We start from the raw sequence: 19,458 nt of genomic DNA, 5'->3' as shown, positions 1-19,458 counted from the left end.
GTTTAATCCTTTATCCAAGTGTGAGCAAACAAAGTTTGCACCTGAAAGTATCTTTAGGACTGGGGTAAAGTAATGCAACACCAGGCAACTCGTTGCAAAGGTGGAGAAAGCTCTCACTACTCCCATCTCAGTATCTCCCATAATGCAAAGCACATCTCCTTTTGCATTATGGGAGATACTGAGATGGGAGTAGTGAGAGCTTTCTCCACCTTTGCAATGAGTTGCCTGTTGTTGCACTCTTACCCCAGTCCTGATGATACTTTCAGGCGCAAACTTTGTTTGCTCACACTTGGATAAATGATTAAACCAAACTTATTATAGTCTAACCAAGTGAAAAATAAACTCTCAACTATTAACAATTAATTATACATATTAGATGTTTTTGTTAACTTCATAACTGTTACATATAATATAATTGATAAACCAGAATACCTGCTGTTTATTTCTCTTTATGTCATAGTTTTATTCCATTAAACTGTATTATGAGTGAATAGCATTGGCTGCATTCTACCCTATGCATTGCATTGCCTGTTTCCTCATGACAGGAGAGGAAACAGGCAATGTTTCCTCGATCATTCCCACCAATGCCAGTGTCCCAGATCGCTGTACTGTTCTTGCACTCTTGCTCTCCCATACACAAATGATATTTTTTCTCTAATTGAAAATCTTGTCCATGGCTTTGCTGATAGCAGTACAAACTATACCTCCTCTTCATTTGACAAAACTTAGTTCTTTTAGCCACTACCATAAACTTCTTACCATTCTTTAGTATATATTTAGCAAGACAACCTTGAACTTCATGCTTCCAAAATGCTGTTTCCATCTTATTTCTCACAAGAAAGATTTATTTTCATTCCTTGTTACTTTGCTAATACCCATATCTCTAGGTATTAGACTTGGACTGATTATCCTCTTGGACTGATTTACACCTCTAGCCTTTTCTGGCACAAACACATTACATTTCCTAGTTTATTCAGCTTTTAAGAAGCTTGGTATCCTTTTTCTATTCAAGATCTTTAACTGCCACATATCAGCTACTTTTTGCCTGTGCTCCTGCATGCACACATGCACTATATAAATTCCAAACTACCCAACTTTAGAATATTGTTCCCACAAACTCTGTACTGTTCTGAGTTTGGGAACAATAGGGAGGGCAGTTTGCCCAATTTTCCTCCCAATTAGGAGGGAAAATTGGGCAGTAGAACATTCTCTAGTTGCTGTCTCATAGGCATTCTGTTGCTTCCTTATGTCTCTTCTATAGATATTTTCATAAGCAGTGCTCTGTTGAAGGGGCAGCCATTATTCCTTCACATTCCTTTGTTTGCAAGAACAGAGGCTGCTTGTCAACATTGATTTATTGTCCAGCATCAACACTTCCAGATCCAACTTCTCATCCTCCTCTTTCATCTGGCTCTATTTTTTGAAGTTGCTTTCTGCAGGCTGTTTTCTCAACCTCCAGCTGGTTCTACAAGACAACTTCCTACTTTTCCATAATCACTTTTCCTTTCCTTATCCTTAACACAGCATTGATGTGGTTACTATTAGTGAAACTAACCTTTTCATCAGTCCATTGAGGGCTAAGTTAATTGGAAGTAATTCTTCTTTTCTATAAAATAATTCTTCAGAAAAGAACAAAACATTGCTTGTGCATTTTTGCACCCTGGTAATGTTTTACAACTTCATGCATGAAGTTGTGTGTGTGAGAGAGAGAAAAGGTTGATATTTAAAAAGAAGCAGAATGTAGGCAGGTGCTGCTCTTGAAAGACATTGTGTCAGGCCAGGCTATATTCTTTCTAGTTGTTGCTATTCTTCCTTCCATTATATGCTCAAACTATTGACCAAATGGATGATATCTCATCTTTTCAGACTACACAGTGGTTCAAATCCCACTATTGGATGTTTGTGCAAGTCTTTAGATGATTAGATGACTTTCATTGCCTGGTACAACATTACTACCTTGCTAATTTGGAAATATTTGAAAACAAGTACCATTTTTTGATCTCTAGAGCAGATTCGCAGATTATCTTGGGATTAGCCCACCCATGGTATTAATGTGTTATAGGTTTATATTTTGTGGATTAAATCATTATTTAAAATAAAATCATCTTACTAGGTTTGATAATATATACTACAATTATTGAAATTAGAGCACATGAAAATCATAATGGATGTTCTTTTGTAAAACTTGTTTACCTGAAGAAATCCTTTTGGATAATTTAACATGATTTCAATTAGAAGAATATACAGTAAAATCCCTTTTTCACACTTTCCAGAGGATTGATGGAAAAAAGAGTAAATAGCAGGAAATGCAAAAAAAAAACATTCAAAAAAGGCTAAAAGATGACTTACTGCTAGTATGCGAGTCTACATACTAGATTACAAAATTTAATAACTGAAAATAAATGAATTTACAATTACTTACATTTATCTATTTAAAAAAAATCTTTAATTGTTGATTGTTTTTGCTCTTTCTGCACTCTTATAAGTTCCACCTGCCTCTCCACAGTGTATAAGGCATTAAATGCCCCATCGTCTCCTGATGCACTTACAATATACCGCCTCAAAACAGAGATAGCTTCCATTGCTTCTTTACTAGTAGGGACAATAAGTTCTTGATCACAGTCCTCTTCAACCACTTCTTCCTCTTCTTCACCAAGGTGGTTGGAAAGGATGTCTTCTACACTTGGTACCAGTGATGTGATCACACCAGCATCAATATCAACATAGTCTTGAAATGAGGAAGACTCATCCATCACATACCAGTTGTTTGGCTCTGACATATCTTCTTCTTCCTCCCATAGTTGTTCATCCTCTTCCACAAACGTAACTCCTGCCTTCCGGAAACAGTTGGATATGCATGGCATCAAGGATTGATATGATCATTTGGTTTGGGTCCATACAATTATCATGCATAACACATCTTTTTCAACAAGCATTTTTCTATATTTTCATTTAAATGCATGGGTGATGCCCAGATCTAATAGCTGAAGCTTACTTGTACAATTAAGGGGAAAGAACACTAATCTACTGTTTCTGAGCTGCAGATCTTTAGGGTGTGCAGGACATTTGTCTAGCAGTAGTAGTATTTTGCGGTGATTTGTCTCCATTTTAGTATCCAGAGCATGCATGGTGGATGTGAAGATGCTGCTGGTCATCCATGCTGTGCTGTTGGCATCATACTTAGTAGGCAGATTTTTCACATTCTTAAAATACCTTGGTTTTTTAAATTTACCAATTTCCAGTGGAGGTAATTTTTCTGATCCATTAGCATTGACCATGAGCAAAACAGTTACCCTCTACTTACTGAGTTTTCCACTGTGACACTTCTCTCCTTTAAAACACAATGTTTTACTCAGCAGAATGTTATAAAAGAGCCCAGTTTCATCAACATTGAAAATATTTTTCGGTTTGTAGTCCTCAATAATAGTCTTTAGTTCATGTTTCCACTGGTTTACAGTTTCCCCTGCAACACTATTACTTTCTCCACACACTTGATTATACACAATATTGTGATGAGTCTTGAAACGATCAATCCATCCATTTGACGCAGTAAAATCATTAATCCCCAACCTCACAGCAAATTCAAAGGCTTTCGCTCCGAGTATAGTACCATCGACTGGAATATCTGATGCTCTCATAGAAACAAACCACTTGACCACAAGTTTATCCAATTCATCATATGTCGATGTCTGGATGTATTTTCATTTTTTTGACATAGCACCAGATTGCTTTCCATTGAGTTCAATGCTTGACCTGTTTTTTACTATCATGTTCAAAGTGGACACGAAGAGTCCAAGATCTTTTGCTAAATGCACACATGTTCCGGCATGCCAATCTACACGTCACAGAATTGCCATCTTTTCTTCTACCAAAATACATTTTCAGTCTTTTTTCTCCATGTTACTAACATGGATCATCCACCACTGCAACTTGAAAGCAACTATCACACGCTAAATTACGTAGCAGAAATTCTGCAATATCAATTCGTACTGCGATTTATACGGTGTATTGTGATTAATCACGGTATCACTGCTGCAAGCGTGCAAGTCACCGTGATGGCAGAGACGAAACTACAGCCAAAAGCAATGTCATCTGGGAACAGAAATGCGCAGATTTCTGCAGAAATTGATTCAAAAATAAGTATTGATGCCTGAGAAAAAAAATGCAAATCACGGGAAATAACGTCCACATCAAGTTGTTAATGGCAGGAAAACAATATATTGTAAGAATAGGCCTTAAGACGATACCAACGGAAAATGATGTAAATTGCGGGAATGTAAAAACGGGGTTTTACTCTATATATATATATATATTTAAAATTCAAAATCATTCATAAGTTTACAACTGATGCTATTTCTTGCCAGCCTGGTTGGCTGAGTGGATAGCGTATCCGCTCTCCAGCCAAAAGGCTGCAGGTTCGAATCCCTCCATGGGCATGAATGGTTGTGATTGTCTGTGGAAATACCAGTGGTGGTCTGCAGTAGATGGCATTGGTGTAATTGCAGTTAGTTGGTGATTGAATGGTGGAGACGGAGTTGTAGAACAGTGTTCTCCCTTGATGAATCCTTGGACACCTTGGAGGTGTCAAATAATAATAATAATTATGAATTAGAAATCAGTAATAAAAGGATTCTTTTGCAATTAAAATAAAAGTGAGAAAACTAAAATAGATTTTAGTTCTTTAAGTAATGATTCATTCAGCTGTAATGAATTGGTCATTTCAAGCAGTACGCTAGACTGCAGTAAATCAACAAGAATATAAACAGTTGAATAACATAACAGCAAAATATAAACAGTTGAATAACATAACAGCAAAATATAAAGTTGAGGATGTGAAAAGTTATTCAGAAATTTGGTTCTTAACCCTGCAGAGGTTGTGGTCGAAAAAATTGCAGCACAGGTCGCGTGTATCTGATAGATACATTCATTACTATCATGCGCTAAAATGCGATGAAACTTAAAAAAAACACTGTAAATATAATACATGATGGTTTATTTATTTTCAGTTACAATATAGAAATCACTGAACAAAGAAACAAAGAAAAAAACCCAGCTAAACCAATACTGTACTGACATTGGAGTTTGTGGTATCTCTTAGATACAATTTACTATCAAATATCACTTTCGCATTCGACTCTATCATTCTCATCATCGGACTCAAGTAACAAAATCGCTGGATCTCTTCAACATTTGATGGATTATCCGATTGATATATTTTTCCAGCCATTTTCAATGATAAATAAATAAAAAAACAACTAAACCAATACTATACTGACATCAGAGATCACAATATTTTTGATAGTAAATTGTATCTCTCAGATACAATTTATTATCAAATATCACACACCTTTACATAACACATGTTAAACCAAAACTGACCACATAAACAGTGTGGAATAGCACTTGTAATATATGTATGTTCAACTAGTCATGACCTCCAAGCTATACACTGGATGTGTGTAAGAATATTTATATTAAACAATTTGTATCTGTCAGATCAGCTGTGACCTCTGCAGGGTTAAATTGAATGTAAAAGCTTCTTTGTTTTTTTATTTTTTAAAAACCAGCAGTTATATTAACATAGCATGTATATAAAATATTTACATAATTCTAATTGAAAAAAAATCACTTCACATCAAAGAACAAGGTTTACATTTAGAATATCTGCCATGTTAATATTTATTTACATTAGCAGAACTTAAGTTTTTTTTTTTCCATTTTAATAAATTCTTTCACCACAAAAAAATGAAATTTAAGTTTTTGAATCTTTCAATTCAGAGCATCATTAAATGATTTGATTGTAGGATATCTCATTATACTGTATTTCAACATTTCATAGTTCTATTTTTGAAACTGTAAATGAAATATATTTTATTTCATTAAAAAATGGATAAAAATCACATCTTTCAACTACAATGGCAAAATATTTGTACTAAGAAAGAGGTACACTGAAGTGGCACCTATGTGATGAGCTTATCAAATGTGTAGGAACATAACAAAAGTTGCTTTGGTATTGCACTACTCAGAAATATGTGATTTTGGAGAAGCTTGCATGTTTTCCTTTGTATTAATTTTTTTAAAGATTACGGTGACCTGACTTAGTTTCCTAATGAATAGTCTTTGCTTGGAAAGTGTATACTTTTATCCTTTCATTAATAGCTATACCACCATGTTGAAGTCCTTTAAGCACTTTTCTTTGAAAATTATAATATTTTTGTTGGATAAACCTGCATTATAATTTTAAAAGTTTGAATGCATGTTTTGTAATTTTACTGATATCTGTATTCTTTTCTTTTGCCTTACAGATCGATTTTTCAGCCATGATGGAAATAACAGAAAGACCTATTTTTGTACCACCGCGTAAAAGAAACTCTAAGTCAGCTAAGTCTAATACTGACAACCTGCACAGTATGCACACTGTAGGTATTACAAATACTAATACTATTGCTAGTCATTCTCCTCAGAGTTCTAATAAAGTAGATCATAGAGCCAACAGAAAACTTCATCATCATGCTTTGCAAACTGAGCTCAATACTGATAGAGTAAATGTTAAAATTCATCCAAATGCACATCCACCTCGGAAGCATATTTCACCTGGAAGGCGTTCAGTTACTTATCAGGATCAAGTAAACAAAGTTTCTGAAACTAAAAATGAAGAATGTGAAGAACACAGTAGCGATTTTTCGGATTGTTTACATATCACTGACAGTGGCTTCACCGAAACAGATCTTTCAAATGAAAGATCAGCACTGAATTCCCATTCCATTTCTTCTGATGGATCTATTGGAGGTAGCTATGTCACCATGACAGGAACCATTAAAAGAGGGAAGAAAAAAGGGCAGACAATGGATATGAGGGTTCAGATGTCTCGTGAAGAATTGGATGAGTTAGAACACAGCATTATATCTCAGCAAAAAGCTGAAGATGATAGTTGTTTTTTTGGTGTACGAAAAGGACCCCACGTGGTTTTGCTTAGCTGTTTACTAGTCCCATTTGTTTTTATCTTATCTGGTGCTTATTCTTTTTACATGGGTACTATGACTTGGTACAACATCCTAATTTTATTTAGTGAAAAGAAAACTATTGCACATAAAATATTTGTTAGCCCATTATTAATTATATTCTATCCATTTCTTATAATAATTTCTACCCTTGGCTTGGGAATTTATGCTGCTGTTATCCAAGTATCTTGGCATTTTGATTGTTGGAAGAGAGAATTGCTAGATTGGGAAAAAGGGTTTTATGGGTGGTTATGTTGCGTGCTTCATTTAGAAGATTGCTCTCCATATGAGGTTGTCATTCTAACTGAAGTATTACCTAGTGCTGAAGATGAAAAAGCCAAGCCTCAAGTTGCTAATACAGCACTATAGAATTAAATTTTTCTTCTGCTGTTTGCATTTTTAAATATTTTTAAAGTTAATCATTCATTTGGCTTGATGTTGATGCTGAAGTTAAACCTGGGGTTAATAAAATTGTAAGAAATTTTCTTTTTAATGAACTTTTTAAAATTTTAATATTAAGTGTCTTTTTGTGTTAGATTATATCTAGGGTTCCCAAAGTTCAGCCTATGGTCAGAAGTGGCTCAGTAGTGTTTTGCATTCTAGACAGAAAAAAAAAGTTTTTATCCTTTACTGCTATCTGTATGTGTTGATGGTATTTTAAGGTGTAGTTTCTTTGAAATCTGGAATGTTGCAAAAACAAGTTGAGCCATTCCTGCCTTGTGACCTATTGTGTGATGACTAGCAAACTCATTGCATGTGGTCATTACACTGTGCAGTCATTGTCTAACATGTCTAAATATACTTCATTATATTGAATTTTATTATGAAACTTGCTGCCTGATGTGCCGTCCATTGAGTGGTCCTCCTTGACAGAACTTTGGGATCTCTTGAGCACTAAATCAGTATGTTTTGTTTGCTAATCTAATTTTAATGAAACTGTAACTGTCCTTTATTATATCTGTGTGCAGTAATATAAATTAGTTTTCAAGATCCAAACAACTTATAAATGTTTGTAGCTGGGATGTTTTATGGCATTTATGTTTTGTTTTGTATTGTATTCATGTGTGCATGCAGATTGTATTGTACTAAAACAGAGTATCCAACAAATTTTGTGTGGGTAATATTGTTTGTGTATATTTTTAGTGTTCCTTTATTTAAACTAGTTTATACTGCATTTTTATTAATGCATTATAGCCATTAATCAGTATGATAACTTCTCTTTAGTGTATAGCGAACCTTTTTATTTTTAAGAAGACTCCTTTGATAATCTTCTGGCATTTTTCTAAATGTATATATATTTTAAAGAGCAGTGGTTTAAAAGATAAGTTTTCAGCTCAAAAAAATTATCATTAGATATGTTTTTTCTCTCTCTCCCACTTTGGATTAGTTCATTATTTTTAAGATGCATTTTTATGTTACAAATAAATAAATAAAAAGCAATACAATTGCTTAATTTAGAGAAGTTTTTACTTGAATTAGAGCATCTCTGTACTTAAATGCACTGGAATGTATAACTAAAGCAGATTTGAAAAAAAAAAAAAGTTAGGATAAAAATTGTACTTAATAGAAAGTAATCTAAAATCCATAATAATGGTTTAAACAAGTTTTTTTTTAATTAAATTTTCTTTATAAATATTTATTTTCATACTAGGGTTAAAGGAATAATAGCCATAAAATTTCTAGATAAGCTTGAAAATCATGATACCTAGATTGCCAATAAATTATTCTATCTTAGCTTTATATTAGTTTTTCTGTGCAATTAATAACAAAAACAGGTGTTTAAGCCTTGTGTGCCTGAGAAAGATTGTGAATTCTTTACTGCTGCTAAATAAATTTCAACATTCCCTCTATCTGAAATAAGAACAAGTGGATAAATGATTATATAGAGCAGGAATTTCTAAAGTTTTTGTTGAGGAGGGCCCCTCAATTAATAAGGCATCAGGCCGTATAATAAAATTTAATATAATGAAGTATATTTAGATATGTTGGATGATGACTGCACATTGGGCTGCACTTTGGAAATTCCTGATGTAGAGAATTAGTTTTTTTATTATTAAAGAAGAAAGCTGATTTAGAATACTCTTAAACCAACCTAATTCTCTAAGTACTTATAATTATTTTATTCATTCATTCTTGTTTGCTCTGTTTGTATGTCAATAGAGTTCACCATCTTTAGCTTGGCATCATATTAAAAAAAAAAAACATATAAAACTTTTATTATCAACTATATCTTTGTTAGACTAATACCATTAATTCAAATCCCATAAAACCTCTCAAATCCAGTACCATCAAGATATAGTATTAGTCATTTCTGCTTTTTTAAAACTTGCATAACATAATTTTTATTTTTAAACATTTTGTTTGCTATTGTACTTATGGAGCATAATATCACATATGTAATGTTAAATGTATATCTAGTAAAGAAATTATTGTAGACAATCATAATTTTATGATGTTATAGTGTGTTTTGCATTATTGTATATAGCAACACCATTATCAACCACTTAAATTTATAACCATTTTTGGCATATGTACATGAATTAAAAAAAAAAACAAAAGTAAGTATACATAATATTGTTTTGCCTAATTTTGCCATTAAAATGGGTCAACTGAAACCAAAATTGATTTGACAGATTCTAATATTAATCTCAAATATCAAATTTCATTACACTTGTCAAACCAGCCAGGGATTATGGATTATTATAATTTTGAATTCTTTTGCCAAATTTCCCATTTAAAATTGTCCAATTATAGAAAAAGTAACAAAAATTATTTATCAGGTTGTCTTAAATCCAAGATTGAAAATTATAGCACCTTTCATGCTTTGACTTAATTATACATTGTATTAGGCAAGCTCCCAACATAAAAAAAAATGTACTTTGAAATTTTCAGATTTGAATTTTGATCGTCAGTATTTCCATTTTTATAAGAACTGTCACAAGAGCTTTTTTACAGATTTATGGTATTCAGAGAGCTCTATTTAATTGTGGGGTACTTTTAGTTAAAATTTGATAAGTGTTTCAAAAGTTGTAGTCCATTTATGAAACGCTAATATGTCTGGTTTATATGTTGTAGACATATTTTGTTTGTTAATTTTGTCACTATCAATGGTTCAATTTATTTGAAGCTACTCATTAAATTCCATCCAGCCAGTGCAGAACTATTAATATCAATTTATATTGTTTTGTCAATAAAAATGACCCAGTTAGAACCAAAATGGAATTAGGTGGTCATATTTTAGTCATCATCATCAAATTCCTCTCATGCATCCTCAAGGGGTGTACAGGATATGATAGTACTACAGGAAAAATTTACATCATTACTAACTTCCTATCTACAATTTTCCTCCAAATCAGTCTGCTACTTGTCAAGACTCCAACATTATCTTCTTCTTCTACAGCTTCTCCCACTTAAGTGGGGTCACTATTTGTTATGAGTCTCCTCCACACCTTCCTGTCTTGGGCTGTCACCACATCCAAGTTCTTCATCTTCAAGTCCTCTTCTACCAGCTCCCTCCATCTCTTCTTTGGCCGCCCACGCTTCCGCCTTCCTTGCACATCCATCTGCATGACCCTTCCCACATATTCGTCCTCCCTCCTCATCACATGACCAAACCATCTCAACCTTGCCTCCTGTATTTTCGCTCCTAAGTTCTTAACTTTCACTGTTACCCTGACATAGTCATTTCTCAGATGATCCTTTCTGGTCACACCGCACATCCACCTAAGCATTCTCATCTCTGCTACTTCCATCCTGCTGATGTTATTTTTCCTCAGGGCCATAGTTTCTATAGCATATGTCATAGCTGGCCTCACTACTGTCCTATAAATTTTGCCTTTCAGATTGATCGGCACCCTCTTATCGCATAACACTCCAGCCATCTCCCTCCAGTTCCTCCAACCCGCTTGTATCCTGCATCCCACTTCCTTCTCAGCTCCTCCATCTTCTTCGACTGTTGAACCTAAGTATCTAAAGTCTCTCACCTTCCTGATGACATTTCCTTCCAGCTCCAGATCTGTCTCCTGGCCACCGCCCACTGCGCAACACATATACTCTGTCTTACTTCTGCTCAGTCTCATACCTCTCTCTTCCAGTACTTTTCTCCATCTTTCCAGTTTAGTTTCCGCTTCTCTTGAATCTACACACAGCAAGATGTCATCTGCATACAACATTGTCCAAGGTGCATCTTCTCTCACCTCTTCTGTTACCACCTCCATCACAATATTAAACAGAAATGGACTTAATGCTGACCCTTGATGCAAGCCAACTGTTACTTGAAAACTTTCTGTCTGTCCCAAACAGGTCCGAACACTTGTCTTCACATTTCTGTACATTTCCCGTACCAACCTGACATATTTCTCCGGCACCTTCTTCTCCCTCAGACACCTCCAGACTTCTTGCCTTGGCACTCTATCGTATGCTTTCTCCAGATAAATAAATACCAGATGTAGCTCCCTTTGTTTCTCTCGATATTTTTCCATCATCTGTCGTAACCCAAAGATAGCATCTGTTGTTGATCTACCAGGCATGAAGCCAAATTGTTCCTTTGCAATCTCCACCTCCTCCCTCAATCTACCATCAAGAACCCTTTCTAGGATCTTCATTGTGTGGGACATCAACTTTATTCCTCTGTAATTTTTACAGTCTTGTGCATCCCCTTTACCCTTGTAGATGGGAACAAGAGTACTCTCCCTCCATTCCTCAGGTATATTTTCCTATTGGCAAACTTTCATGAACAGGTCCCGCAGCAGGTCAATTCCCTCTTCCCCAAGTGCCTTCCATGCCTCCACTGGAATTCTGTCGGGGCCCACCGCTTTTCCATTCCTCATCCTCTTCATGGCCTCCGTCACTTCCATTCTACTGATGTTCTGCACCATCCCCTCAGAAGGCTGCCCATCTCCTCTGTGAGTCCTTGCATTTTCCTCATTCAAAAGTCCCTCAAAGTATATTTTCCATCTGTTTCTTATGTCCACATCCCTCCATAATACTCTTCCTTCAGCATCTTTGATCTGCCTCAGATCTTATATTTCAATCGTCTAAGGCACTTTGTACCATATCAATCCACCTATATCTTGGTCTTCCTCTGGGTCGTTTTCTTGCCAACCTCGCAGAGAACACTTGTTTTGCTAATCTTTCCTCGCCCATTCTGTTTAAGTGACCATATCACCTGAGATTAACGCTTCTAACGTATTCCTGGATGCTGACGATGTCAAGTTCTTTCCTAATATCCTCGTTTTTAATATGATATTGCCATTGATGCCATCTGTTCACCCCTCTAATCTTTCTCAGGACTCTCATATGTGCAGTCTTTGGACAAGTGTTTTACTTCTGACCCAGCTCTCAGATCCATAAGTTAAAACTGGTTTGAACACTGTCTTGTATAGAGCTAATTTAGTGTTCTGACTAATTTCTCTCTTATTCTATAAAAGTTTTTACAATTGACTTCCTACCATACCAGCTTTGTTGATTCTGTTGTCTATTTCCATATTTAATTTACCATCTTCACTAAAAATTGTGCCTAAGTAGGCGAAATGTTTTACTTGTTCCACAGGTTCTCCATTCACAATGCAGTTGACATTTTCAACGATTCTGCCTATTTTTATTGTCTTTGTCTTTTTATTGCTGACCTTCATACCATATCTATTACAACAGTTATTCAATTTAGTCAAGGAATCTTGCAGACTAGCAGCGGATTTATTGATAAGTATAACATAATTTGCATAAAGCAGAACTGACATTAATATCTCCAATTTTGATATCATGTTTAATACCTCTTTCCTTCATAATGTGATCCATATAGATAATGAATAACAGAGGGGATAATGTACATCCTTGTCTCACACCAGATTTAACATTCAACCATCTTCCTGTACTTCCTTCAATTCTAACTGCTGACTTACAACTCAAATAAAGACTAAATATTGCTTGATATAATGCCCCATTGACACCATATAACTGTAGCGTATTGAATAGCTTCTCTCTTGGCACCTTGTCATATGCCTTTTCCAGATCGACAAAACTTAAATACTGATCTTTGTTATATTCCCACGATTTCTCCACTATTTGTCTTAAAGTGGAGATCTGATCCTGATAACCTCTGTTTGACCTGAATCCAGCTTGTTCTTCACCAAGCTTTTCTTCCACAATTCTTCGCAGCCATTTGCCAAGTATACTTGCATAAATCTTACCAAGGACATTCAGTTTTATTTCTCTTTTTATATATGGGTATTATGAGAGCTCTACTCCAATCATCTAGAATTCTTTCCTCTGTCCAGGCCTTCTGAACTATGCAGTGCAGCCACTGCAAGACTTTTATACCACCATACTTCAGCATTTCTGGTCGAATATCATCTACTCCTGCTGCCTTTCCACATTTCAAGACTTTGATAGCATTTTCTACTTCAAGTATGGATATTCATTCTTGACTGTATGCCTGTTGAGTGTTTTTTACCAGTGTGCTATCACTGCTTGTTTCATTTAGCAATTTTTCGAAGTAATTACTCCATACTTCAAGGATATTGTTTTCTCCCGTTTTCATCTCTCAGATGTGAACTGTAGACTAAAATACACAAAGATTATTATTATTATTATGTGACACCTCCAGGGAGTCCAAAGACTCATCGAGGGAGAATGTGCCAAACACCATCGAACAACTGAACCCCTTCTAACTACTAACCGCGCTCAAACTTGTGCTCAAACACTCAGATGTGAACTGTAGACTAAAATACACAAAGATTATTATTATTATGTGACACCTCCAGGGAGTCCAAAGACTCATCGAGGGAGAATGTGCCAACCCCCTCTTTCCTCCAATTCTAAGCTTCTTCAACAACCTCCAGAATATTTTGTCACCTTCATGATATTTATTTTCTATGTTCTTGCCAAAGTCCTCAAATGACTTTTGTTTAGCAAGTTTTACACAGTGTTTAGCTCTTACATTTGTCTCTAAGGGCACAAGCTGACTTATTTGCCAGGAACTTTTGATATACTTTCTTCTTTTCCTTCACTGCCTCTTTAACTTCCTGTGTCCACCATGGATTTCTAATTTTTCTATCCTTGCAGACAACTTCACTACATGCCTCTCTAGCTGAATCAATGAGGATTTTCTTCAAGGCTTGAAACTGAATTTCCAAGATTTAGTTCCTGTTCTCAAACTTTTTCATTTTTTCTTCATTCCACAAAAGTAATTCGATTGGTAGAACCTCTGCTACTAATGGCTCGCAAAACGTTAAGCAAGTTTGAGCGCGGTTAGTAGGTAGAAGGGGTTCAGTTGTTCGATGGTGTTTGGCACATTCTCCCTCGATGAGTCTTTGGACTCCCTGGAGGTGTCACATAATAATAATAATCTTTGTGTATTTTAGTCTACAGTTCACATCTGAGAGCTGCTCAACTTTTATTCGCTTTAAAACTTTCTTGCATGTTATTCTTTTCAATATGAAATTCAATTTTATCCTGCTCAAGACTAAATAGTGATCACTTGCAATTTCAAATCCTCTGTACACTCGTGTGTCCTGCACTAAGGAGAAAACATCACTATCAACAATAACATAGTCAATGAGACTTTTTTTATTCCTTGCCTCTTCTCTTCATGTGAATTTGTGCACATTTTTATGTTGGAACATGGTGTTAGTAATAAGCAGTCCATGTCCTGAGCAGAAATCCAACAGATATTTGCCATTATTATTAGCTTTGCTCTTTTCTCCAAATTTTCCCAAAATATTTTTATGTCTGACAATCATTTCCTACTCTGCTATTTAGATCTCCAACAAGGACCAACTTTTCCTTTTTCATTGTGTCAGTTGCTTTTTCTAAAACCTCAAAAAATTCCTCCACTTCTACCTTAGTAGAACCTTCTGTGGGACCATAGGCACAAATAAGTCTCATTGTCCAGTTCCCCATTCTCATATTTGCGCACATCACTCTACTTGAGACTGACTGCCATTCAAGAAGATTAGCCTCATATTTTGTGTTGAATACTATGGCTACTCCTCCTTTTCCTTCATTGTCGTTGCCTGAATATAATATTTTGTATTTATTGCTCAGAAAGATCTCACCAGTTTTTGTCTTTTTTGTTTCAGTCACCCCTATTATGTCGATCTGGTACTTATCTAATTCCTCAGCTAGTTCCATTTCTTTACCATTCAGGCTTCTTATATTGATAGTACCGATCTTTAACTCTGGTGATGTTGAGTTGGGATGTGTTTTCATATTTTAGTGTACCTCTTAAATACCAAATTTCATTGAATTCCATCCAGTCTGAGCAGGATTATTGCTATATATGATTTAGAATTTTTGTCCTCATAAATGGTGCACATAAAACCAAAATCGAGATTGCTTTACAAACTTTTGTAAGAATTCCAGATGCCAAATAACAATAAAATCCGCCCAGTCAATCCTGGAATGGCTTGCGTATGAAACAGATAAATGAATCTAATACGTTTTGTGCATTGTACAGAATGCATCAGTCAAGAGACACAAATAAAATAGGAAATTTAAAAAAAAAGTATTTTTATAAGAATGAGAATACAGAGAACCAGTTATGCAAGTTAATTATCAAATATAATAAAATGTAATATAATATTTCTAAAATAACTTGTGGATTGCATATCAGTTTTTGGAATGCTGTATTTGAGAGGCTTTAGTGTATAAACAGTTTATTTTATTCTGAAAATATTCCTGTTTTAAATGAAAGTCAGAGCTGGTAGATTTTCTGAATGAAAATTATTCATTGCCTTAGTTTCATTCCATGATGTTGAGTCTTTATGTTAATCTATATAGGTAATAGTTAATTTTGTAGTTCTCTAATAAGCTAAGATAAAAGCTTTTTAGTGATTTGAATTCCTATAACCTTGAAAATTTGTAGAAAAACTTTTTATATAGGTGAGATCGTATAATAAGTGTTATTTATAAATCAGTATTAAATATTGAAGTTAAAAACAAATATGCAATACCTTTTTTCCGAACTAACAGTTTTGCATAAGGACTGCCACAGAACCATCCAAAACAAGTTGCACATAGTTTTACTGTGACATCCTGACAAACTTCCAAATGCAAGGATTTCTTTTTGTTGTTCCTAAGACTAGTGATTTTACTGGGGTAAGAGTGATAGGAAATGTAAGGACTGGGGGAGATATAGTAGAAAAAGGATGAATGACCTTGCGAATTTGATCTGGTGATGACACATTTTTCTACTCCTAAGAAGAGCACTTTAACTGTCTGTGATCTATAATCATAAGGTTTCTGAACTCTTGTGCCATCAGAGAAAGATAATGAATTTCTTACTTTTGATGAAATTTCAACACTTTGATTTAAGAAAACATTATGCAGAATTTGCATGTATTGTATTACTTTGCTGAATATAAGGCAGAGTATTTCAAAAAATGGAAGATAACACTGTAATTAATAATTGCTTTAAATTTTGGAGTTCTGTTAATATTAGTGTATACTACAGAAATTTTGCATAAAAGTGCTCTTGGGACTTACCACAGCTATTTGCACAGGTGTAACACAGTAAATAACTCTATTAATCAAAACATTACTGATATTTAATTTTACACCTTGAAATTTTGCATCATAAAACATTTTCAGTGTGGGTTGAACAACAATACTAGAAATTTGAATACAACTGAACAGTGAAATGCATGTATTACAATGGAATCTTTTTTTTTTTTGGGGGGGGGGAACATCATACAGTTGAAGGATGACAGTTTCTCAAACTTTTTGAATTGAAAGGCAGTCATTACAATTTAGGTTTGGCCAATATAATCGGGTTTCAGCACCTCCTTTGAATAACTGTTTTCTTATTTATAAATACTATTATGTAGTAGTTTGGTGTTATCCTAACCTTAATGTTGTCATTCCATGTTGAGCCAGTCCTCCAATTTATCTTCCTATTTAATCAAAATGTGATGAGTTACAGGAATATAGAACTTGGTAAACAGTAGCAGTAAGGAAGAGAGTTTGCCTTTCTCCTGATAGAAATAAATAAATAATATATATATATATATATATCTTATTGCTGCTATCTAGTGTTTATCAAGAATGTACCAGCTGGCAGATTTGGTTTGATCGATTAGAATTTCCTTAGAATCTTTGCTGTATATTCTGAAAGTCCTTTTATAATAAGGACTAGAATTCTCTGGATATCTTCTTCACTTTGAGGATTTCAAGAGAATCTAATATTTTATTTATTTATTTTGTGGAGGGGATAATTCTTGGATTATAACCATTTAAAAGAGCACTTAGCTTGATATCTTCTGTTTCTTGTATTCTTCAGTGGGCATATTGCCATGTGTGTGTGTGTGCTCTAGCTACCAATGCTTTAATAATTCTATATTTTTGAGAAGAGTGATGTATATAGAAGTCTGTAACATAAACAGAAATCTACAAATAAACAATGAGCTATTGTGTTTAATGAAAATATACAGAAATGATACTGTTCCTGACAATTCCTACTGGATGTCTAACTTCTACAGGCTACTACATATATCACTCTTTAGCACACCACCTTTCTCAAAAATATGGAATTATTAAATCTTGGGTAGCCTACATCTCATACAGTATAACCTTCTAAATAATCCCTTATACAAGAAAATAAACTATCAAGTAAACCGCCCTTTTAATAGTTACAGTCAAAGAATTACACACACATTCATTAATAGTTTCTCTCTGTATCCTTTAAATAAAGAAGATGGCCGTAGAATTATTATTTTTTATATAAAAGGGATTCAAAAATGCCTTTTATATGAGGAATGCATAGCAAAGATTCTTAGGGAATTTCAGCTCACTGCTAAAATAACTTCCAATAAAGAGTTTCTCTTTATTGGAAGATAGCAATGATTTATTTACAAACAGCTAATTTAAAAAATACTCAAGATATAAAAATGATGAGAATTGGGTTAGCTCCCTTAATTTAAACTTAAAATATTAAATAACTGTTCCCACATCTCTGTGACACTGAAGTTACCTCAAGTCTATTCTCTTTTCACCATGGAGCCCAGTTTTCATTAGCCACTAATTATAAAGAAATGTGATAGAAACATTATACAAGAGGGTAAACAAAATTTGAACTGGATTTTAAGAGATCGAGTGAGTGGAGGAAGGAAAAATACTATTGCACATCAAATTTTGTTTATAACATGAGGAGCTTTTCAACTGACAGTGAACTAGCCAATCTCATATCAAGGGGATAGGACTTTTCTGCCTTACAAAACAGGCAGAATATGTATGTAACTTATATAGTATACTGTATTCATAGCTTCAGTTGCTTCTCTAGCCTTAATTTCAAACAAACCACTGTCACTATTAGATCTGGTGTCAGTCTTTTCAATCCAAAATGAATAACCATAGATTTTGTAACATTCGACCATGTCTGAAACCTCAGTCTATTCAGATCCTCCTGTAGCAAATGATTAAATATCTTTTGATTTATCCATGTTAATCATATAAATTAAACAGCAGTGACTAAAGGGTAAAGTTCCATTATACCATTTACTGTAATTCTTTTAACTTCAACACTCTGTACCCAATTTTCTGACACATGCCACTCTTACCCATGTCATCAGCTTTTGTCTATCCTGTCTACTCCAATTTATACATAAGCCTTCCATTAAAGATATGCTTTCCATGTAGTATTCTGCTAGATGTTGTTGCAAAGTTCACTTATTCAGTTAATTTCTAACTCTCATAAATTTGAGCAGATGACTAAGACAAGACTGCAACAAAGTCATGCTGTTCTCTTCAAGTATATGATATCTTGATCTATCCACTTCTGAATTCATGGCCTAACCAACTTCTACAGGATCTTAACTATTGCTGTAGAGTTGGTGACTGGTCTGTAATTTGTTACATCTGCCTTTTTCATTACTTTTTTTATCAGACTATCTGTCTTCTTTCCTCATCTAAAGGACCTAAAGGTGCAACACTGGCAAGGACCTTTAGGTCCCTGCCAGTGTTGCAACTTATACAACCAAGTTAACAAGTCAAGGTCATTACCGTTCCTCTTGTATATTCCTTTATCATGCATATCAGAATTCCACCTAATCCTACTGCTGTATTTGTATCAACATTAATTAATTACAACTTATGAAACACATGAATAGTGAGTATTAGTTAAGATAATGTCCCATAATCGAGAAAGTTAAGACAATTGTTTTTGTTAAGATTAGGATTGTGAATGTGTGCTTAATGCTTTCTTTGTACAGTTTTTCCAGAATAAACTAGCTGTTATGTGATACTTTAGTATTCTTTCACTGAATTCTGTGTTTCATAGATGAGCCGTGGCTTGCTAAACTGAATTTATTGGGCTCCTTAAGTGAAATTTGAGGTGTGGCTATTAAATAATGAGACTGGTTGCAAAAATGTGATTTATTATTACAATTGTAGAACTTAATTGTTATCCCCCTTCAACATGCTTCCCCTGCTCTATATATACACCATTGCATACGAATTTTCTATT

General features: G+C 34.4%; 1 protein-coding gene across 6 annotated transcripts in view; it reads left to right on the top strand.

Annotated features, from left to right (window-relative positions):
• Positions 1 to 8,229, top strand: part of LOC150098998 (uncharacterized) — a 110,988-nt gene extending 102,759 nt beyond the window's left edge. For all 6 annotated transcript variants that reach the window (XM_090405330.1, XM_090405332.1, XM_090405331.1 and 3 more), the window contains one exon: positions 6,306 to 8,229. In XM_090405330.1, coding sequence (XP_090261456.1) covers positions 6,321 to 7,370 — 1,050 coding nt within the window. In that variant the 5' untranslated portion in view covers positions 6,306 to 6,320 and the 3' untranslated portion in view covers positions 7,371 to 8,229. The remainder of the gene's footprint in view (positions 1 to 6,305) is intronic.
• The last annotated feature ends 11,229 nt before the right edge of the window (positions 8,230 to 19,458 follow it).

The sequence above is a fragment of the Typopeltis vanoorti genome, chromosome 15 (assembly GCF_054136105.1).
Source record: "Typopeltis vanoorti isolate ZY-2024b chromosome 15, IOZ_Tvanoo_1.0, whole genome shotgun sequence".
NCBI lineage: Eukaryota > Metazoa > Arthropoda > Arachnida > Uropygi > Thelyphonidae > Typopeltis > Typopeltis vanoorti.
Note: the sequence above shows the minus strand (reverse complement) of the source record. Positions and strands in the feature narration are given on the sequence as shown.